General features: G+C 45.9%; 1 protein-coding gene across 1 annotated transcript in view; it reads left to right on the top strand.

The window, feature by feature from the left end:
• ZNF407 (zinc finger protein 407) overlaps nt 1-22,265 on the top strand; it is a gene marked incomplete at its 5' end in the record, with an annotated part of 322,142 nt that extends 299,877 nt beyond the window's left edge. The window contains one exon of the mRNA XM_080920027.1: nt 20,020-22,265. Coding sequence (XP_080776153.1) covers nt 20,020-21,359 — 1,340 coding nt within the window. The 3' untranslated portion in view covers nt 21,360-22,265. The remainder of the gene's footprint in view (nt 1-20,019) is intronic.
• Between the last annotated feature and the right edge of the window lie 1,548 nt (nt 22,266-23,813).

Genomic DNA, 23,813 nt, shown 5'->3' with positions numbered 1-23,813 from the left:
AAGAACCCTCACAGAGGACTGCCCACTCAAAGATTGCTGTACCTTGACATTTCAGGTCTATGCTGAAAAAGTGCAGGCTCCCTGCACAGACGACTATTGCATTCAGTGTGTCTGAACAGAGAACATGGCCCTGTCCCAGGGGCACACAGTCTCTTCTCTTCACTAGTAATTGATAATTTTAGAAGTTATACTCACAGGGAATTTTAACTGATGTCAAAGTTTTAGTTAATTACACTAGATGATTTTTTGAGATTAATAATTAACATCCCTCTTTATAACTAAATATCCATAATTAATCAGCAAATCATAACGTGAAGACTAATTAACTTCAAACTCAAATTCTAACAGAAAATCCATATTACTCTCCAGCATCATTAATTACCAAAGTAATCAAACTTATCTCTCACGGGTTGCAGCATAAAGCTTTGTAGGTTCATCAGCCCAGCCCAGTGTGCCGAAACCTTTCCAGAGGAACTGGAGGGCCCTGGTGAGATCACTAGATTGGTAATACCGGTCACCATGGTCACTAGCTGCTTATTGATAGCGCTGGGGCAGGCAGGGGTAACCCAGCAAAGCAGAGATCCACATTCACGTTTTCCACAGAAGGGATATCGCTGAAACTCAACCAAGCTCTTTTGTCTTGCTTTTCTCCTTACAGAATGCTAGCTGGCTAGTTTAAAACAGGTTACTTAGCAAGGGAAAACTTACAGTTGGCAGACTCAAAAAACCTTGGGATTTTAATAATAAAAACATATCAACTATTAAGTGCTGAAAACCACTAAAAGCAGGTCCTGTGAAGAGAAGAAATACTACACACAAGACAAAAAGCAAACAACAAAAAGCCTGGCGTGGGTGCCACGCTGCCTCCTATACCGCCCTGCTTGGGAGAACTGGCTGACACCTGAGCTGTGTGGCTTTGCACAATTGTCTTCAGAATGTGGCAGTTAACACCACCAGTGTAGTTACGATCCACACTTCCATCATTGCACCACCTACTTTTCAAGTGCACATGTGGAATACTGTTCTTTTGTGTGGCAGCTGTAAGAATCCTCAGCAATTTCTCCTGTCAGGGAAACTCTGGATAAACAGGGGCTGTTAACTTAGGCAGATAGCGCAGGTTATACGGTGGCAATCAGGAGCTCACGGCACTTCAACTAATGGGTTATGATCAGAAACTGTTCCTAATAGCCAGCTAGACGGATCTGAATATGAAGATTTCTATAATTTTGTTGTCAGCCTGTGATGTACTCTACTGCTAATTATTTGCAACAATTATGTTTTCCTAATAACAAAAGAAGCAGCAGTGAATTAAGCAGGCTCACCTTCAGATCTGCAGATAACAGTTTAAATGCACTTGCCATTAAGAAACAGCATTTCTTCTTGCTTTGCGGAGCCTAATTATTTCGGATGCTTGTCTTTTAAAGCCTGTGCCTTACTTTTCTCTGAACCTATTCTGTGTGTCAGTTCACACTGACGACTTCAGTAACTAGTATTTTCTCGGTCTTCAGTTTACGTCCGTACCTCCCCTAGAAGGCTCACTGCATTTGGTTATTCACAGACCATAATTAGTGCAGTAATTAACATGTAGGTCCTTCAGAGGAAGACTGTGAGGATCCTGGGACTTCTCTCATCCTGCTGACTGATGTGTGGATGATAGAGACTGAGGTTGATGTGGTGACAAGATGTGTCCTCCGCATGGTAACTGTGCTGCAGGGAGATTCAGACAGGACCTTGGTCCACAGGGCCTCACGTTTGGAAAAAGTAATTATCCACACTGTTTCTATAATTCAGCTAGGTGTTATCCTGCATTTGCAGCTGTCAAATCATTTGTTTTAAATGATTTTTAATAACTTATGAATACTTGAAAGTTCTGAGTTTTGCACATTATTTCCTAGCACTTCTTGAATGCAGAGGCCAAGATTCATTGATTCATTCCTGTCTGTTTCTTTTCTCCTTTTTCCTCCATGATATAGGGTCCTAACTGGTGACTTATTTTAAGCATCAGTCACAAAAGACTCAACCTGATCCAGTTTCCCCTTTCACTGAGTTCACGGTACTGTCTCAAGCCGTGGTGAATGAGAGGTGCACAGTGAAACTTGGCTGAGCTTAGAGAGGAGCTAGTGAGGTTGTTCCCTGATCCTGGTTCTGCATGCAGCCTTCTCTGTGCTCTTCTCAGAGAGCATTTGGCTCTTCAGTTCCTAGGAGCAGAGCCGCTTTTGTCATCATTGACATCTGCCCCAAACTCCAGCCTGGTATTGATTCCCCAGTAAGTCCTGTTTAGGGATGGAATGACTTGAGGAGCGCCTGCCCTTCCCAACTGCAATGATTCATAGAGGGCTTCAGCCCACGGTGGCCTCAAAGGCAGGACAGTTTATGGCCACAGAGTGGCTGAAGCTAACCAGGCTAACCAGGAAGCAGAGTGCAAGGCAAGAGCCAAGATCATCTGCAACGCTTTCCAGAACCTTCCACATTAATGACAGCTACGGACCATACATTCAAAACATGAGCCAATGGGGGCGATTCAGATAAAAACGCTGCTTCATCGTGGCTTCTTCTAAGTCTGAGGTGAAATGGGGGATGGTATTGACTGCTGGGTGCTGCTGTTAGTGGAGAGCATTTATAAGGGGGCTTCATAACTACAGGTTAGGTTCATGGTTGGTTTTTGTAGGGGTGATGGGGTTTGTGTAGTGGGGTTTCAAAACAAAGTTTCTCTGGCTGTCCTAGAACTCACTCTGTCTAGCCTCAAACTCATATAAATCCACCTGTTTCTGCCTCCCAAGTGCTGAGATTAGAGGTGTTTGCCACTACCAACCAGTGAGGTCTGTGTTTGTTACATTACATAGAGCCTGGCTATGAATCTGTCCTTAAAATGGAAGAATGATTATTACTGAGTACATTTACATATCTAACTGCAGAATACCATGTCAGTTTGTTCAGGGTGCATAGTGTATCTTAACTGTAATCTCGGTGGCTGAGAGTTGACGGCATTTGGTTTTGAAGAATAGTCAAACCTTTTAGTGTTACGGACTTAGTATTCTGTAGCTGTCTATGTGTATTTCCCAGACCATCTCTGCCGTCAGAACATAGAGCTGCTGTTCTCTGAGCATCTTTTCAGTTCACTCACATTGGTGCTGCTCTAACTGAATTTGTAAGTGTATTGTTGCTGCTAGGTGTTTTTAGCTTTTTTCTTCTCTCTTTCATTTTTGAGATTGGTATATAATTACATTTATCCCTTCTCTCCTCCCTCCAAACCTTCCCATACACCCCTCTCCATTCTCCTTCAAACCCACGGCCCCTTTTCACTGTTATTGCAAGCATGGGTGTAGTTCTACACAGAGTAACTTCTGTGGTATTGAGGCCTTCTGGGGTTGTCCCCTCCAGTTAGGCGTGTCCATTGGTGTCATCTTTGTTCAACTCACATTTGGGCATTTTTAACATTTTTATGATGTGTATAAACATAGATGAGGGTTACATGTGCATGACTGTGAGGTCAGAAGAGGACATTAGATCCCGTAGAGCCAGAGTTGCAGAAGGTTCTGAGGTAGCTGATAAAGGAACTGGGGACTAAAGGCAAGGTCTCTGCAAGAGCAGCAAGTGCCCCTAAGCTCTCCAACCCATGTAGTACCTTCTTAAAACATCCAGTCCAAGGGGAGGAGGAAGCTTTGAAAACTGGTGTGGGTACACAAGGTGGTCTAGCATAGCTCCCAGCCCTGCCATAAACATGGCTCTAGAGAAAACAAAGAATGACCGTATGCCCCATGTAGCAGCCAGCCATGTGCATACCACAAACTGCTTTACATCATCCCCTCTAATGTGTAAATGTCTGGCAAGGTCTCCATGACCCCACATGATAGACAGAGAGACAGCCTTGCAGCTTAAAGAGGTTGTCCACATATTCACTGCAGTATAGCCCAGATCTGTCTGAATCTTGAATCTGCCTAAAGATAATGATTAAGGAGAAGACTAAATCATTCAAGTTAAAGCCTTGTGCTCATAAGGGAACATAACAGGAGATAGCCCTGACCTCGGGGAAAGGTGCAGTCCCCTCCCCATCCCTCATGAGAAATCTCTCCTAAATACTCAGCAGTCTGACCTGGCCTCCATGGTGCCACCTTAGCCATAACACAGAGGGTACACTGCTTAAGGGACACAAGTTCCTTGAGTGTCTCACATTTGGCTGCTACTAGAACATGCCAAGAGAGCAAACACACAACAGTTAACTGAGCATGAAGCAACTGTTCAGCTCCTGTGTAACTGAAGGACAGACAGTTAAGAACCATGTTAAGTAACCACAGTACAGCCATCTGGTAGACAGTCCAGTCTGCTGTCTTCCCATAAAGCAACATGAATATAAAGATGCTCTTTCCGTAATGAGGTAGAGGAGATATGGACAAAACTCAATTTCTGTGGCAGTAAGAAGCCACTGGCATTCCCCCATAGGCACAGCACCATGCTTCACTGGGAAAGGCCACCTGGTTTCAGACAGTTATGTCTCCTCCTGCCGGGCATCCAGTTCACATATATTTAGCATCTCATAATATTTCTTATTCTTTGAATTTCTGTGTCATCAATTAAAAATGAAATTTAAAAGTGAATGATAATCTAGCCTAATGATTTTGGGCTTCTTAAACTTAAGAGAATTATTTGAACAATGAGGTCTGCATTGTCTCTGAAAAGTGAATAGGAAACTTTATAGATGAGGTCTTTGGTGGTAAAACCAAGCCATTGAGTTACTTTGATATCTAGTAACTTTAAAGAGGACATCACAATGTGTCCTAAAGAGTCCTGGCAGTCCATAGGTGAAAGCACTGGTTTTGACAGTTGTGCTCATGTGACCATCTCTACAACCCAGTCAGATTTTCAGAAAGTGTCATCGTCTTCTCAGTGGCATAGACCTACTTCCTGTTACTCCGCCTGTGACGCCCCAGAGTGACACAGAAATGGAATTGAGAGCATTTGGGAATGATTGCAAACTGTAAATTTTAACACAGGTCTCAGGATAAACATGTGTCTTTACTCTGTTGTTGCATGATGTGTTAAGAAATGGTCAAACTGTTGCCCAAAGATGATTGTGCCACCAACAGTATATGAAAGTACCAGTGCCCCATGATTTTTCCAGCACTTAGTGTTATCATGCTTCTTAAATTTTAGCCAAATCCTAGTCCTTGCAGTGTGGCTCATAGGGGGTTTGGTGTGCATTCTTATAGTGACCGCATCTTCATAGTTCTCTTTTCATGTGTGTCTGTGCACGAATTTCTATAGTTTTTAGAGAAGTATCTTTCTAAATAATCCTATGCAACTCCCATTTTTGCATGGTCCTTGACTAATGGGATTTTCATGGTCGGTGAGTAATTTATTAAAACATTATTATTCCATATTACTTAAGAACCTCTTCCTGTTGAAGACCAACATGGGTCTAGTGTTTCAGGCAGAGACTGACAGTTGCCTAGTTACTTACCAGAGTTCTTTTGGGCAACTCTACACCAGCCACAGCTACATCCCACGTCGTTTCCGAATTGCATTTCAGCAAAGAACTCAATCCCTGCAGAATAAGCGTGATGGTTGTATCAGCCATGTGTCTGAATTAGAAGCAAAATAAACTCAACTTGATAAGTAGAAGTGTGTGTGTGTGTGTGTGTGTGTGTGTGTGTGTACACTACAAGAAGTGAACATGTTTGTAGATCCATTCATCTCAACATAAACTTAAAATCCATCTCCCTCTAACTGAAAACAAGTCATTTTTTCATTTTGATTAAAATTCGTATTAATAGCTACACCAGTGAGCTTACATTGTGTACATAAATTGTAAGCACTCAGCTTATCTCTGTAAATATCCTTTTGGTTTGTGTTGAGACTTTCAGCAGAACAGTCAGTAAGTCTCTGGTGTTCTGCACTTAGACGCTTCTTCAGAAATTGGGAGTGTGGCTGTAGCTTGCTGCAGATGCAAAGAGAGCGTGGCCGCCGCGTCCAGAGCAGCCTCGGTGTCCATGCTGCCTGGAGGATGCCAGGGTGTGTGGCATCCTCTCACCGACAGGCTCTTCACTGCTCTGTGTGTTCTCTGCTGTGCTGGCGTTCACCTCACCACCTGTTCCTTTACCTTCACGCCTAGAACCTTGAGTAGCCATTAGGTGTCTCAGGCTGAAAGAACCAGAGATGTGATTGTTTTGATCTCAAATGGAATGTGAACTGCATTAGGATGGGCTCCTGCACTATGACCCAGAAGAATCCCATCTGCTGCTGGGCAGCTCTGCATCTACGGACCCATTGCAGCTTCCTCTTGGCTCTGTTTTTTATCTTCATGAGTAGGCATTTCCCATATTTAAAGAGTTTAAATGTGACAAAGCAACCAGCCTAGACATGGCTTTGTTTTTTTGTTTTTTTTTTTTTAACCTTTCCTCAATTTCTATTCAAACACTCAGAAACAATTCTTTGCTAACCTCAAACTCAGCTTAATGCAGTCCCTATGAGTTTCAGTGTGTGCCTCATGCTATAATCAGTCCCTGTGAGTCTGTGTGTGCCTCATGCTATAATCAGCCCATTAATTTCAGAGAGTGTAAGCGACTGCTATGCTGAGGAAATGGGGGACTGTTCAGTATACAGAGGACTCTGTGCTTTGATATCCAAACAGAAGTTTTCAGGATAACATGAGCTAATGCTCTCTGTGGACTGTGCTGGGATCCCTCTGCTTGCCTAGCTAGTGCCATGCTTTGTCAGCATTAGCCAGAGTCGCTGGACTCTAGCTGGAGGGTCATGTTTCAAGTTCTAGGCGAATGTTCAGTTGTTCTAATAATCTAGACGTCAGATAGGTTAGGAACTCACCATGTAGCCTGTTGGTGATGGTCAGCACTCAGGCGTCCTACATCCTCTGAGCAAGGGCTGAGCTTCTCACAGAACATAGTATCTTCCTTGACTTGGCCCTTTGGATGAAGAACCAAAGGATCTACTTGTAAACTTCACTCCAGTCCTTGTTATTTCTTCATAAAGTTGAATTTAATGCTCAAAAAAGCTTCCCACTATCCAGCTCCCTGTGTGTGTGGGGTGGTATTTCTGGGTAATCTTGAGCCAAACTGTCTGTGTGAATCAAACATTTGTCTCCCAGTATATCCTGGCTTCTGCCCTTTGCAACTTCATGCTGAGTCGAATAAACAGGTTCTTAGTAGGTTGGAAATATTTTTGAAGAGAAAAATATGTGTTCTTTAGGAATAATTTAAACTAAATTGTGGTACATCTTGTAGAATATGTATAGTCCTGCTTATATATATATATTAAAAACCTATTCAATAAAACAAAAACTTGAATGCAGTAAGCAGACATTAATAGAGAACTAAAAGTAGCATGGTGATCTATGTCACAGCTGTAGAACTTGACTGGGCATTTATACATTATTCCTGGGATCGCGGTGGGGGGGTGGGACAGCCACTTGTGGGACAGAATCTGAGCAAGTATTATTCTAGCTAGTGGATGGCAAGTGAAAATCAGAACAGCAGAGTTCCTCTGCACACCAAAATGAAGGTACTTCCGAGGGAAGGGCACCTACTAGGACAGCCAAGGTTCCAAGTGAAGGGCACCTACTAGGACAGCTGGGGTCTCATCTTGCAGCCTGGCGTCATGTGATTGCTTTCTCAGAGCAGCCCTGTGATATGTAATTTATCTGCGGTACATCCTGGAATTTCTGAAACTTTCAGGTACCTTATTAATACTTCCCAAGGCTTAGTCCCTACTAATAGATACCCCAGCACTGTGTAACTTAAGACAACTCTTAGCTCTCCAGGATAATGCAGACCTGCACACACAGCAACCAAATGGACACACAGAGAGCTGAGATGCATACTGTCACTCTCTCTGGTTTGGCCTTTGGCGATTCTTTCAGCCAGCAAATGAGGAAATAATTCAGCACCATCATTCTGATTGCCTTGCTACTTCAAGAAAGAACCGAGTACTTATTGTTCAGTAAAATGCTTGACATCCTATAATAGTGAACAGAGGTTCTCTTAAACAGGAAAATTCCCACAATTTGGAGAATATCATTTCAGGTTCCAAACCCCTCATTTGCTTCTGTTAATGAAACCACTAATCAAATTCCCTGTCCTGATTTTATGTAAAACTGGACATGTGTGAATGAATGTTTATCATTCACTGACCATGTGTGATAAAGGCCAGTAGCCAGAGCAGGGATGGTACCATACTGTCCCCATGGTGGCTTGTCTACAGTGGTAGTAGGTCTGCCTCTGTGGTACCTAAGCTTACCTCACTCCCTGTCCTTCCCCACAGGACCCCCTCTAAATGATTGATTTTATGGTCTTTCTAACAGTAGCACAAAAGCCTCCCAGAATCTAGTCTCCCTCTTCCTGTCCTCTTTTTAGCATCAAATTGGTCCTCACTGTCTTCTTGTGCCCTATGACCCACGTCTTGACTCCCAGTGCCCATGGTTGACCAGGGTCATAGCATTCCCACAGTGTTCTCAGTTCTAGATAACTGGAAAAATGCAGTGTGCCACACACTGTGCCAAGTACTTGCAGAGCAATCCATATAATTCTCTTGCGGAATTTATACTTGAAGGTGGTGGTGAAGGAACTCTAGCCATGGTGAGATTGCACCCCTAAAGCTAGTCACCAAGGTCCATTCCTTATTTGGCCACTTCCTCCTCCTGAGGCTGGCTACCAATGTCCAGATTAAAAATGCTCCTACAGAGGAACATTCAGAACTAAAGGATGAGTCAGCAAAACAGAGTAGGTGAGGAACATTCAGAGCTAAAGGATGAGTCAGCAAAACAGAGCAGGTGTGAGGGGCACTGAGGTACAGGAGGTGTGTTGAGAACTTGCAGTAAAGGCAACTTACCTACAAGACTCCAGATTGTGGGCAAACTAAAGTGCCCTTGATCTTTTATTCTCCCTCCCTGCACAGCTACGAGAGCTTCTGAGTTCAGTCTCATTCTTCAGCGCATCACTAGGAGGGACCCCTGCATAGTTCAGCAGCTTTCTTCTATTAACACATACTTCGCTACATTTCCTTGCTTAAATTTCTTCAGTGCTTCCAATGACCATCTGATTCCTAAGTTTAAGTTCTCTCCTTAGTATTGGGTGAGCATCATCTGCCCCTTCGCTCTGTTACTGCGTCTTCCCCCGCCTTTGAGCTGAGGCAGAGTGAGTCTAGGGCTGCCTTGTGCTTAGAATAATGCAGGACTTAGTCCACTGCTTAGCACTGCCTAGAAAAACCTTCCTCATCCCTCAAGCTGCAGGGTTTCTGCCCTAGACATTGTGAGGTGTTGTTTCTAATAGATTATTAATTCCATACACAGCAAAGTTTTTTGTAGTCCATATTTGACTTTTTGATATAGCAAACTGTCAGTATTGGTGTTTGTTAAGTAGTTAAGATAATAAATGATCCAAGGAAATTTAAATTAGTGATATAAATGAAAGTAAGACCTTAGCATCTGTGGACTTGAAGAACGGTATTACTGGGTAATTTAGAATCTTACTAAAACTCTCTTTGTTTCAATGCTGCCTTTGAACTCCACTGAATGTCTTACATTACTTAGTGCTCTTTCCTATATAAAAAATAATCTTCCTTCATAATTCTTCATGACTCTCGTCTGTTGGTGTCTAACTCTTCTGTTCAGAGACAATTCTCTCCTCATAGGTAACTTTGTAGTAGTTTTGTTCAAAGAGAGTGCAGGCTTGGCCTTTTAGAGAAATCTTTGCTTAGATTTATTTTAGTCCCTGACTTTGCATATCTGCTAATGGGTGCAGTGTGGCCACATACAACTCTGGCAACTTAAACAGGCTGCAGCCAGATCCCAGAAGTGCTGTTTCTATATGATGATGGCCCATTGCAAGGCCTTCCAACTTTATAACTGGGATCCCAGTAGACTGCACTCAGAGCAGGCAGCTGTAGATTACAGCAAGTTCATAAGAACCAAGTCACAAGGGAAATGATGCACCGTAACTACTGCTGCCCTGTGACTGAGCAGTGTCTGTCTCAGAAGAGCTGCTCCAGGTGGCGTGGTCTAGCTACAGAATTCTGAGAGAACAGCATTGTAGTTTACACTGGAGTTTAGCAAGGTTCCATCCTCTGCCCCCCCCCCCCCCCAGCAGAAGACAGAAACACAAAAGGCAGAGATCTTCCTACCACCACCCTGGTCTGCTACTGAGCCCTTTTATGCTCTGCCAATTACCCAATTTCTTAAACATAGGGCATCCTGCCTCTAGTGTCCAAGGAAGCCTGCCAGTCACTGTACCTTTATGATGGGTGGGAAGCATTCGTGACACCCACAAATCATTCTAGGCTTGTGAGACTATGGAATTTGCTCCACAAAGAGCCGGGTGTGGTCACAACAACCACAGGAGAAAGGACAGTCCTTCTCGGACATTAGTCTGTTTTCTGATGCACTAAGTGGACATGTGGGTGTGACCACACCTACACCCTCTAAACTTCCAAGATGTGCTGGTCTCAAGTCACAGCATTGTTGTTTAATCAGCACCCTGAGCTGATGACTTCATGGGCTTCTCTATTATCAAAGCTCCCCTCCACCCAGCCAGTGCACGTCACCCTTGGACACCGTTGGACACCTAGAAATAATCCAGGTGTTAGTGAGAACTTCACCTGACACTTGGCTTCCTCTGCAAAGGCTGTATGGGTCTAAGGGTTCTAAGAGCTTGGGCCTCAGAAGTACTGTCTAGACACTCTCATCCTAGAGTTTAAAACCTGATTTTTCTGCACTCAGCTTTGACCTTTCACTGAATGCCTGCTTTATCACTTCATCTGTTGTCCAAAGGTCCAGCATGTGTGGGTGACTACGTCACTCTGCATACCAGTCACCCCTCTGTCGTTGTAGGCTTTGCCCCAGGAAGTCTCCTGATGGGTGATGGGTTACTTTCAAGTTAAAGACGTGAGCACCTGAGAAAGACTTAAATATTCTTTTATGTACAGAGTTTAGTATGATATCGCTAGAGCCACATCCTTCCATGGTGGTGAGAAATGTGACAGCACAGCAGTGTCATGTCTGTTCTTCCATGTTTGAGCAGGAGATGCTAGATTTCAGCATGCTGGTGCCTTCACTACAAGCTCGCCTTTCCCAGGGTGCTCTTCCTTCTTCTCCCGAATGACTCCCTCTGAGATCTCAGAACGGGTAACGGCCTGTTTCCCATCAGTTAGGTAGGTAAAATGATGCACCAGCAACATTATTTCCCATATTTATGGGGAAATACAAAAACAACGCAACAACAATAGTTGCTAGGGCTCTGTGGGTTGCGTGGAGTGTGGCTGAAGCTCCTGGAGAGCAGCTGTCTTTGGGTGCGGAGGCTGTTTTTCTGTCGGATGCCTGTACCTTCACCTGGCCACTCACACAGTTGCACCTGTGATGGGTGTGTACAAGTGGGAGGAGCAGAGAGTAGTCTGAAGACCTAGCAGGTCCTCGGGATGGCTGTTTGTGTGTCCTTGACTGCATGCAGGGACTTCCTGTTCCTCTGATGGAACCAGTCATATAAAATCTTAACTTCTACAGAGTAGTAGCCTCCTCTAAAGTTTAAAATTTCAAAACTTAAGCTTCATGGTTTATCATTTGTTTAATTTTGTAAAATCAACTTTATATTTTATTTCTGTGTGCGCACACGCACGCGCGCGCTCGTGTGTGTGTGTGTGTGTGTGTGTGTGTGTGTGTGTTTGTGTGTGTAGGACCCAGGACACAGATATTTTGTGACTTTTTTTTTAAGTAGGAAGGAAGCATAGAAGGTTTAAAAAAAAAAAAAAAAAAAAAAAAAAAGACAAACAAGATCTTGCCAGTGTATGCAGCCAAAGGAACAGCTCGGGCCTCGCCCATGGTAAACCATAGCACTGAGCTGCCCTCAGCCACCTGCTTGATGCCAGAAGAGACTGGCACCCTTTGTCCTTTTCTCCACAGTTTCCAACGCAGGCTTCTTCCCATGGTACCGTCACATGGGTTCCTACAGCACGATGCCCTGCCTTCCTGACAGTCTTGTAGGCTACGGCAGGCCACACCAGTCCTGGCCCTGTCTCTAATGTGTTCACTTCACAGGATTCTTGCTTGTTTGGGATGTCCTCCTGTGGTGGAATCAGACTTTGCAGGACTGTCCCCCCACAAGACACGTCAGTCTTCTTCCCCAGCCAGATCTACAGAAAAGCAGCCATGTGCCAAGACCATCTGACTCACTCTAAGATGTAGGGAAGAAGCCCGCATTGTCTTAAGTGTATACAAGCAGCTGCTGTCATTTGGCTAGGAGCAGATGTTCGACCTCCAAGAGCTTTGCAGATAATTAAAATACTAACAGTTAGTGTTTTACCCCAGCTGTAGGTTTTGTTTACTGTAAATTTGATTTTAATGGTGCCTCTGTGCTGTTGCCAGGAAGCGGTTTTCTTTTTACCTTCATGCAAAAGTATCTGCAATGAAGACAAATGTCTGCTTCCTCTCATTTCCTCGGGAAAGATAGCATGACACTATAATATGGAGGAGATAGGGTCTGACCAGGAGAGTGGATGTGGTTTTCTCAAAGGTGTATCAGGAAACAAAGGGGAGACCGGGGACTCTGCTTTGTTAGCCTCTGAAGTCGGTCTGGGAGAGCTGTGCCCTCCAGCGACACTGGCTAAGCTTTGTATTTACATAATTTTAAGGTATGTGTAATGCGTACAACTTTTGAAAAATAGGCCTTGTCTCCCAATGTTATGTTATCTGTACTGAGCATTTATAAACTGTCAGAGGACATTTCAGAAAAGGTCGTTGGGCTTCTTAATTTCCTGATTTCATAAAGCAGAAAGGAATGCCTATACTAGTGAAGAGTGGAACCCAGGCGGGCTCACAATGGGTACGCTCCACCTGGAGGCGCCTGCGGTCTTCAGAAGGACTCCCCCCACTGTGGGCCTGGTATTCTGCAGCTTCTCTTCACGCCGCTGGCTTTCCTTCTGAGAAGGACGGACAGTACCCAGGCCCCCTGTTCTGAGCTCCTGGCAAGAATTTGGCGCAGGTGGTGGTGTGCAGGAGCAGCTGAGCCTTAGTCCCCAGCAGTGCATGTTCCCAAGAAGGCTGCACCAGAAGATGTGAGAACACCAGCACAGACCAGACTCCTGACCCCATGCACCCCAAATCATGTCTAGGATTAAGAGGTGCCTGTGCGGGTGTAAGCACGCACTTCCTCCTCTCCCTCCTTTTGCAGATGCCTGCCTGGGCTCTGCCTCTTGGGGGAAGTCTACCTCTGCCTTGGTTTGTTCAAATGGACCAGAGACATTTGAGGATACTGCTGGTAAGTCACCTGTCTGTAAGAAGTGCCATTCAGGAGTGAATACAAGATCAGAGCACTTTACAGTGTATCTTTAAATACCATTTCATCACGGTGTGAAACTCAGTGACACTATTTCTGCCACGTGAGTGGAGTTTCCAAAGTTATATGGTTGGTATTTCATGCCATGTGGATGAAGCTCATGGAGTCTTCTCAGCAGAGAAACAGTTAAGCACCGGCTCCCCTCACCCCTGAAGCCTGGCAGGACAACCTTAAAGGCTTCGTTCTCACCTCACTGAGTGAGATTTGTGTGACCGGCTCCCATTACTGCCATATCTTCATGCATGAAAATGATAATATATACCTAAGGGTCTGATCTAATACAGAATTTCCTTAAAGGTAAAATATTGTCTTTTATTCTTTGTCACCCTTCAGTGCCCATGGAAATACCTGGGCCCACAGAGACTATTCTTGGTAAAGTTAGAAACCTGAACAAGTATATATTTTCAACCTGAGATAAAATTTATTCTTCATTTTTTTCTGGGTATCTTAGGATTCTTCTCAGAGGTCTTTCATAATCGTCTGTCACCACAGCACGGATCGTTATGCTGCTGGGACCTAAGAAAAAGGAGTTAAACCGTGTGGTGCCCTGAATGCTTGTCCTGGCCATTGTCTGTGCCCTTCACGAAACTTGCACGGCACATCTGCAGAGTCTGATATTTGAGCTTAAGTCTAAAGAGCTTCTCAGTGGCTTAACTGGCTCATGTTTTAAAGGACGATGATTTCTCTCATCTCTTGGGAGGCAGAGGCCTTCATCAGACTGTGGTATAGTGATTCTCTCCACTGTACGTTCTCCAGGCTGTGCCTGTGCCTGCCCGTGTCTGCTGTAAGGAGGATGTAGTCACTGCTGTGATTCTCTGACACAGCTGAGGACAGCCATGTCACTGAGGCTCATGTGGGGTCCAGAGTAGCAAACCCTGTGCTCAGACACATGGCCATGTAAACAAGTACATAAAAAGCTAAGGATAGATAATTCTTCACTTTGTATCACAGATATCCTTCTTGTCTCTGTTTCCTACGTGAATTTTAATGATCTGGCCAGAGTGTATTTTTCTAACTCTCGAGGTCATAGGCACGAGATACTGAGCAACCCGTGCTAGCCGTCCTGACTTTGCAGGGCCAGAAGGTTTCTCCCCATCACACTCCGTCATTACTCCAGCGCTTGCCCTGATTTTAATCCCAGTCAGGTCCTACAGAATGACAAGAATGTGAGGGTGTCCCTCCATATTTGAGGTATGAGAAGCTGACACAAGGCCCTCCCACGTGTAGCCTGACCAGGCTGTCTGGAAAGCACTCACTCTCTAGGCCATGTTGGACGCGGGCACCCTGCTCGATGCCAGGGATGGTTGCTGTCTTTAAGATGAATAAATTACAGAGCAATTATCGACACCGATTTGACTGGCTAAACTATTGCCGGCTGCTATTGTGAGAATAATGTATTCCCGGCTCCAAACTTCTAAAAGGTTATATTTCACTGAATTTTAATTTGTCATTTTTCCTGCTTTCACTTGAGAAACTTATAAGCTTTTGTGACATTAAAATATGGCTCTAATTTATTAGCATAATCTGTTAATATTGTTTCATTTTAATAGACATTAAGTATGATTTTTTAACATTCTTTTTAAAATTACATCTTAAAATGAAAGTCAGGAAAAATTATACATGGCTTAAGAATCACAATGTCATGTGTGCCCCAAGTTTTTATATGAAAAGTATTATTTTTTTTGGATCATTTCATATTCAAGGTGCTTTAATTGCGACAGTGAAACAACCCAGCATCTTGAGGCTTTAGTGGCTTAACCAAAACACAGACTGTAAACCACAGGCTCTGCAGTGTGCCCGAGCACCAGATAAACATTTACCACTGTTCTGGGGAGGCTCCGGGTGTGAAATAACGCTGGCTCATAGCTGCAGAGCGGTTTACATAGGGTATTAACACTGCTCTCGCAGGCATCAGGCGCCTCGCCCCACGACGCGTCTTTTCAATGCCATCTTTATCTGCTACACGATGCATGAAATCTACTTTCAGCTTTAGAACCGCCAACAACCTTTGACCCCTTGAGTGCAGACACAATGTGACCTTTCTATTGTCATCAGCCTTCATTCTCCTGAAAATTCTATGAATTTTTATTACAAGTTTTTTTTTTAAACTGAGCTGAGGCTTCCACAAATTACTTGGCACAGATGAGATGAAGTTGTTGAAGTGGTGTTAGATAAGTTTTACAGCCAGCATGTGTGCTGAGAGGAGCCCAAGCCTGTGTCCTACAATGTCATAGACCAGTAACTGCTGAGCCTACTATTGGATAAATACATCATTTTATGGAACATTGATTGTTCTATAAACCCAATGGAGTATTATGTTCTATGATCAAACCATTTAGATTGTGTGTAGAGCACAGAAAATGCCATATTCAGGATGGTACTAAAAGTGCCATTTGTGTATTTTATGGATGTCATTACAGGGGAAACTTCTCTCTGTAGGCCCTGTTTACTGCAAAATTTTTTAGTCTGTAATGACATTTTTCATTCACAACGTATGCCTTCAAGAGAGGGGGCCCTTGTTTTATTTGTTTCATTTGAGTTTACTGCACAAATTCTGTACATTTTAATTAAATGTAAGCTTAACAAAAGCATAAGGTATTTATTCTGTGGGGGAATGATGACAGTAACCGTAGCCCGGCTCACACACAAAGAAAGGAGTCAGGTGCACAGCTTCTGCACCGCTGCCCAGAGTCTGACAGAGGGGCAGGCCGTGGTGTGGCCCTGGTGTGGCTCGGGGACTGCCAACCCTTACAACCTGTCTATCTCCTACCCTTGTCTCCAGAAGGCTCAGCGGTTTCACTGCTGTTCTACTGAAACAAGGCTTAGCCTCAAAATCACTTCATTGAAAACAGATCTCAAGCAAAAGAAAAAAAAACGCCACCTTTATTGCCATCTGAGTTAGTAACTCTTCTGAGCATTTAGAGGAGCAGAATCTGCACACATGGGAGCAGATAAGCAATAAAGGGTGTCATAACCGTGGACACGGCTGCCTTTTAACTCCACACTCCACTCCCAACTTCTGCACATGAGTGCTTGCCCTGTTGGAAACCAGTCCAAAGTTTAGGCACCGTGCTACCGCCATTGCTCTGGAACCAACAGTGTGTCCTATAAGTAAAGCACAAGCACTAGCCAGGCAGCACAGGCTGTTAAAGAGCTGCATGCTTGTTGAGGCCTCAGAACCTGAGGAGCAGGCACCCTGCCCAGGGTGCACTGGTGAGTTCTCAGTCCATTTTCACCAGGAAGAGCCGTGTGCCCATCACATTCTGGACTCTAGGTACAGTAGAGATTCACATCCGTTTAAATGACACTTGGACCTGTGAATCGCCCCACATTAATTCATTATGGTTGAAATGGAAGAATCTTCAGTGGGTGAATCTTTTTCAATCTGATTGAGGCTGTTACATTTTATAGGTGCTATTTTTCAAAGCAGTACTGACAGCACTCGAAGTTATTAAGTTGCTGAATCAAAAGACGGACCTGCACTCACATTTATGAACTATGATGGACTGGCCGGGGCCCTGCTGCCGGAGGTTAAAATGCTGGTGGCATTAAACTTCATCAGAGAACCAACTGACAGCAGTATTTACCCACACCGTTTACTTTAATGGTCTGGATTCAAATGAACTGCACCAGTAGTTTAGAATTCATAATTATCCATGCTGCAAGGGATTCAAAGGAACAGGACGGTTTCCTTCAGTTTTCTAGTGAGTAGTGGGGTTGCTGGGTCTTTCTTGTCTTCTAAGAACAGCATGTTTCTCATTTTTCCCAACTTGTACAGTTTCTCCTGATTTTTACTGTGAAGGCAATATTCTCTTCTTTAGCAATTACTGGGGCCAGGGCCAGTGAGTGGAACCGTCTGTGAATTACACTGTGCGTGACCTTGAAATCAGGATGAGCAGAAACAAATCCAAATCAAAATTAAGAAGGGCAAGCAAAGTACTGTGTCCCAGGCTGGGAAGCCGGAGCTGGGTTATGGCATTGTATGCACACCAGAAGAAAGCCCAGCAGATCCAGGTGATGGACCTGGAAGACCCAGTGGATGGCAGGCAGGCAGACAGACAGACTGACAGACTGACCAGGAGCCAGGCCCAACCAGTCACAGATGAGTCAGTTCTTTGTCACTTCTCAGTGCTGGATATCTCCAGAGACTGATGCGATCTGACCTCTCAGAGAAGAAAACTGAGGACAGGTGAAAGGTGACCTTCATGGACCTGCTCATGTTTGAGCTGCTTCTTGTAGCATCCTCAGACTGACCCTCACCCGTATCCAGACTCTCGTGGCCATAGAGCAATGCATTGGTCTAGGCAAATGAGTAGCTTACAAGCAGGTTCCCATGCAGAGCCCTTCAGACTCCAGACGGGGGGGGGGGGGGGGGGGGGGATCCCAGAGGCACACATGGAAGCTCCCTCTCCCAGCTGCCTGGCGTGATGCTCCTCACAGTGCTCCATTCTCACTGTGGGGGTGGCTGAGAGAAGGCAAGGTACAGTGTTGCTTTGGTACACTCACGGACTCTCAGACCCTTGTGGGGAAGTTTGGTTGACCTTGAATGATCACAGTTCGTCTCCCGGTGTCCCCACTGCACCAGTCTGAGCAGTATCTCCTCTCACGTCATGCCGTGGCTGTGAAGTGATCCCTGTGAAGGAGCTTCTGGTGGTGGAGCTACTTAGTTGGTGCTACTCCAGTAATTCGTCCAAGGCCCACAGCCAAGAGAGTTCTCCTAGTGAGTACTTCTCTATCCAGAGCCACTGTTCCTCCCTAAAGGCCCTGTTGGGGCTGTGCGCAGGATTAACTTGGTCTTAAAAAAGCTTTCTTGGAGTGCTCCATCAAGGTGGTGAGAAAATTTGCTGTTTTTTAAGGGATCCCAGCAATAAATAATGAGCTTCAAGTCTTGATCCTGTCTCCCTTGCACACCTTGATAAGAAGAATAAAGTACATAAAAAGTAAATAAGCCCTGCACAGTCCATTGAGAGTGTGAGAGTTGTGTCAGAAGCGCAGGTGCTGCTAATGGAGGTAATGTTGAACACAGGGGTGGGGGAAGTAGAGAAAACAGGAACTCCAATCAGAGTCGCCCGTTCTCTATGCAAACAGCAGACGGTTCCCATCACTTCTTACTCTGTTGACTCACGGACGTCTACACGAGGTCATGAAGGTGTACACATGTGTGCCCCACATCCATCATACACCCTGACTTCCTGGGCAGACAGCCCAGCCACAGGCTCATGAACTGAACATAGAACAGCTGAGAGACTGGCAGGGTGGTTGTTAGGGTTCCCTGTCCATTTCTCCCACAGAAGCACTAACCCTTTGTCAGCACTGCCCACACCCATGGGCCTTACTGTGTTTTCAGAAGATCCACCGAGCTCTCACGTGGAGGGAACACTTGCTCTGCTGGCCTGTGTCACAGTTCGTGTGTTTCTGTTTAAAAGCATTCAACGGGTTTCTAGCCGTGGCTGCTGTAGCGTGGAGCATGTGAGCGTGGGGGGACCTGTGCTTTGCTCCCTGGACAGCTCTCTGCTGTACCATCTAGGCATCTCCCTATCTTTGAAGGCCCAGCTCATGGTCTTCAGAAGGTCCTTTCCCTCGATGCTGTCCTACAGCCCAAGTATGTGATTTGTTCATCTCTGCGACTGTGCTTGTCCTATGGCTGCCAGGGTGTCTGAGCCACTGTGGTAGTATCAGCAGGCAAAGCTTTGTTGACTATGCCTCCTTTGCCATGCTGGGCACCTGAACTGCCCTGTAGGCTGTCCGAGAGACCTGGTTCCAGACCCCAAGTGCCCAGGCCTTTTGTTTGTATCTCTGTGCCTGGACCTAGCACAGAGCTCAACCCACACAGCTCTACACAGGCACGCTGGGCTACCTCTCACTTTGGTTCAGTAAATATTTGTTGTCGTGAACTCTTAAAGCTGCATTTATTGGTAACATACTTTTTAATTTACTGTGTAAAGCTTTCATTATCTTTATTGACTAAACAAATGTACTGTCCTTGGTATTCGTACGTAAGAAAAGGTTTTCCTGCTGTTAAAAGATCCTGCTGCTGGCTTTGCTTACTGTCCTGCCTCGTGCGTGAGAGGACCATGTGCAGGCTTCTCTCACTGCTGTGACACCATGCCTCACAAGAGACTACTGAGAGGAGACACTTCCTCAAGGCAGGAAGGCATGGCTGCGGGAGCTTGTAGCTGCCAGTCACATGCAGGTGCTGTCAAGACGCAGAGCAGAGGAAGCAGGGATTCAGTTTACCTGCTCCTCTTTATTCTGTCCGTCCCGAGCCACTGAATGGCGCTTTGCACTTCCCTTACCCTAACCCCTCACAGACATGCTCAGAAGCTGATTTCATCCACATAATCCTTCAGAGGCATGCCTAAGGGTTTGGCCGTAGATAATTGGAGATACTGTCAAGTTGACAGTATTAACCATCACATGGAAGGAGCTTTCTATTCCCACCCCAGAACCCTACACACCAGCAATCCTGCAAAGAGTCAGTTTTGTACAAATGTCACATGGTTATGGGAAGGAGTTTATCTCCTGTAAAGGTTCACACAAGAAAGCGGCCTCCTGTGGCGTCTCGTGCAGACTCCTTGGACTCTGCAGAGATGGCCATACATCCTTTACTGAGGCTGCAGAGCAGCTGCAGAAAGCTGTCTCAGTTGGATCTTGAAGTCCACACTCTAACTGTCCCTGTCTCCCACAGGCATCGTGTCCAAGTCCTATGAGTGCCGCCTGAAAGGACAAGGAGCCACCTTTGTGGAAACAGACAGCCCCTTCACGGCAGCCACCCTGGCAGAGGAGTCACCTGTCAAGGAGAAGTCCCTGAGGAGCAGCAAGAGACAGGCGTCACCTCCTGAGCAGGTGCAGCAGGTCATCATCATACAGGGCTACGATGGGGAGTTCGCTCTGGACGCCTCTGTGGAAGAGACGGCTGCAGCCACATTGCAGACGCTGGCGATGGCCGGCCAAGTGGCCAGGGTAGTCCATATCACAGAACATGGGCAGGTCATTGCCACGAGTCAAAGTGGGTCGCATGTTGGCAGTGTGGTACCTGGACCCATTCTCCCGGAGCAGTTGGCAGATGGAGCCACCCAGGTAGTTGTCATGGGGGGTTCCATGGAGAGTCACAGTGTGGATGAGGCCCTCAGTCCTGGTGCCTCTGTCATACAGCAGGTCACCAAGCAGGAGATCTTAAGTCTCTCTGAGGCTGGAGGCCCTCCATCTGACAGCTCCTCAGCCTTGGATGCACTGCTATGTGCTGTCACTGAGTTGGGAGAGGTGGAGAGCAGAGCGGGGCACGAGGACAAAGGCAGGCCCAGCCACAAGGATGTGCTGACCCAGCTGCCCAGCCAAGAAGCAGCCCATGGGCATGCGAAGACGGAGGCCGCAGAGACTCAGCTGTTCCAGAACGGTCAGGAGACTCCAGCAGCCATGGAAGTACTGACCCAGGTTGTCCGTCCCTCCACCATCATCACGTCTCAGGAACGAGCCCAGGTGGCCTTCAAGAAGATGGTTCAGGGAGTCCTCCAGTTTGCCGTATGTGACACGGCTGCAGCCAGCCAGCTGATAAAGGACGGCGTTACCCAAGTCATTGTGAATGAGGAGGGTGCCGTCCACATGGTGGCCGGAGAAGGCTCCCAGTTCATCATGCAGGAGGCTGAGCCTCATGGCCTTCGGGTGCCAGCTGAGCATATGGACCTGGTAGAGTCAGAAGGAGAGATCTCTCAGATCATCGTAACAGAAGAGCTGGTCCAGGCCATGGTCCGTGAATCCAATAGCAACTTCCCTGAGGGCGCCACTCACTACATTGTGACAGAGTTGCCTCCAGGCGTACAGGACGACACAGGGGTCTACTCCCACACTGTGATAGAGACAGCCAGCTCTCCAGAGATCCTGCAGGCCGGGGCTGCACTCAGTGCTGAGGCTGTGGGTGCAGGCAGCACGGAGCAGTTGACAAGCATGGTCATCTATACCCAGGACGGCTCCCCGGCAGCCACAGTGATCCAGAGCCAAAGAGACAACAGTGAGCTCCAAGAAGCATGAGGCCGGCTCCGTGCCGGGCACAGGCAGTGTGCAGAGATCTGCGTGGGCCAGCACAGAGGTCACTGGACTTCGTCATGTTTGCTTCAGACGTGTGCAAACAAGCCCTTTAGGCGGGAGCAACATTGGCCACTAAGAAGGCCCTGAGGACGGCAGAGCCAAGCTTGCACCTAGGTTGCCCAGCAGCTGAACAAGAGCAGGCAGGCAGGATGACCTCAGCCCTCACGCACCACTGTGGAGAGAAGCCGTTTCCCTGCTTTTTCTCCCGTGAGTTCCCTGTTGAGTCATGAAAAGCTGGCGTCCCCTGATGGGAACAGGAGCGCTCACCGCTGCGGCTCCTGCAGCTGTGTCCCCCACATTCGATTAAAAATCGGAGCTGCGGAGATACCCTGAAGCAGTGAACACATTGTTTTTTATTGTTATTTTAAGTTTAAGATAATGCTGTTCCCAGACCAAAGGAAGCCTGTTAACTCATTTTATGTATAAATTTCCTCTCTGCACACATTTTAGGGGATTCCTTTGTCTTGCCATTCTGCACAAGAGAATGTGCAGTTTTTATTCAGTTACAATCCACCTGGGTTGAGACAATTAATTCTCATTCTTAATTCATTTCAAACCATAACGTCAGTACATGAAATGTCCACTATGAAAAAATATCCTTTGTTGCTTTTTATAACAAATATTTGTTTGTATCAGTATCGTTTTCGTGGGATTTGTTTGTGACTTCAGAGTACTGAGAAGGCTGACACAGGCGGTCCAGTAGACGCCTCCCCCCCCACTGCCTGCCCCAGAGCAGACTTGCTGCAAGGGCAGGATGCAGGGTAATGTTCTGGTGATCTTTCTTGATTCCATTGCTCTTTTTGTTTTATTTCCAGAATTGTAAGATAGCCCCATTCCTCAAAGGCAAAATTGTTCTTGTTGTTTTCTTTGAAATAAAATATGGTGTTAATCTGAAAGTGATGACGTACTAAGTGCCAGCCAAGGAAGTCCCCCCTCTGCTCTAACCACTTTCCTATATAGCAGGGGACAACTGCAGCCCAGTGACATTGCATCCGTGTTTGACAAATAACTCAGGCATGGTCTATCATGGTTCAGGACAGGAAGTGCAGTCTCCCTGTCAGGTTGAGTTCCATGTAAATCACCCCCTGAGGGAAGCACTAGGGACTGGCCTCTGGCCTCCTGGCTGCTTTGCCTTGAGCTGTGTCCATTCCAGGACCAGCTCCCTCCATCCAACTACCCTTCAAGCGGAAGGTAGAGAAGGTAAACCTGAGCCTCGACACCGACTCAATTAGCTAAGTGTGATCCCTGTGTCCTAAAAACGGAGGGCTACTCAGCTCCCCTCAGACAGTGTCTTTGCCAAACAGTGACAGGATCACTCCCGTTTGTTATCAGGATAGAGGTGACCTTTACAAAGTGATGCCTTCTCCAGGCTCCTCATACATGTTAAAAAAGGGGGATGGGGGCTTTTCAGTGGAGATATTTCTTCCTGATCGCCTCTCCTGTTCCTGCCTTTGCGGAGACCTGTATGGCTAACCTTTCCGCTCCAGTCCAGGGCGCTGACACTGACATGCTGTGGTTTACCGTGTGTGATTTATTTAGGATAAATATGTCTCGGGTGGCATTTAATCCTTCATAAAACCAGTGTAGCCTGCAGTGTCAAACCAGCAATCACATTGTATTCTCGATGAAAAGAGCAGGTCTTTGCATAAAAAAAAAAAAAGCTACATAAGGTGTTCGAAGACGCAGAAAGATTGCGAAGGCTTCTCCAAGCTACTGTATCCTGTAATTACCTATAGAGCTAGGTTAATGTTACCTCTCTTTTCTCTCTCATTACACAACTATCCGAACGTAAGGGAGTTTACGTTAAGAAGTTTATGTTAAGAAGCATATACATGTATGTGTGTCTCAGAATAGTGAGGCATGGCAGGGTTTTGGAGCAGAGGACATTCATCGCAGCACGGGTTGTCCACAAAGACGACACAGCAGACCCACAGCTTTCCTTAAGGTTTGTATTTTTTCCCTTCGAGAAAATGTGACAATTTTAAAAAAGTAAAATGACACTTTACGTAGAGATTGTAACCCCAGAAGACCATGTTTATATTAAGCTACAGCCAGTTGAATGATCCAGCCCCAAGGATATCTGCATGCCAGGAAGACCGATTTTCAAGTCAGCATAGCATATAGATATGGCTTAGATCTCAGCTTCCATGCTGAAAGTATTTGAAAAGCCATAGCCAGATCGCAGTCACAGATTAACCAAGGTACTTCCAGGAAAGAAAAGACATCTCAGATCAAACTGAGCTCAGTTCTGAAGCAGGGCTGGGTGTGAGGATGGGAAGTCTCTGAGAAAAAATTCTGACACCAGGGGACTGACTCATGCTAAGCTGACCAGGCATCACTGTAACTTGAGGTAGGTAGAAGATGACAAACCAAATTAGATTTTCAGGTCCACCAGAC

This window comes from Micromys minutus, assembly GCF_963924665.1.
Source record: "Micromys minutus genome assembly, chromosome: 8".
Taxonomy (NCBI): Eukaryota; Metazoa; Chordata; class Mammalia; order Rodentia; family Muridae; genus Micromys; species Micromys minutus.
Note: the sequence above shows the minus strand (reverse complement) of the source record. Positions and strands in the feature narration are given on the sequence as shown.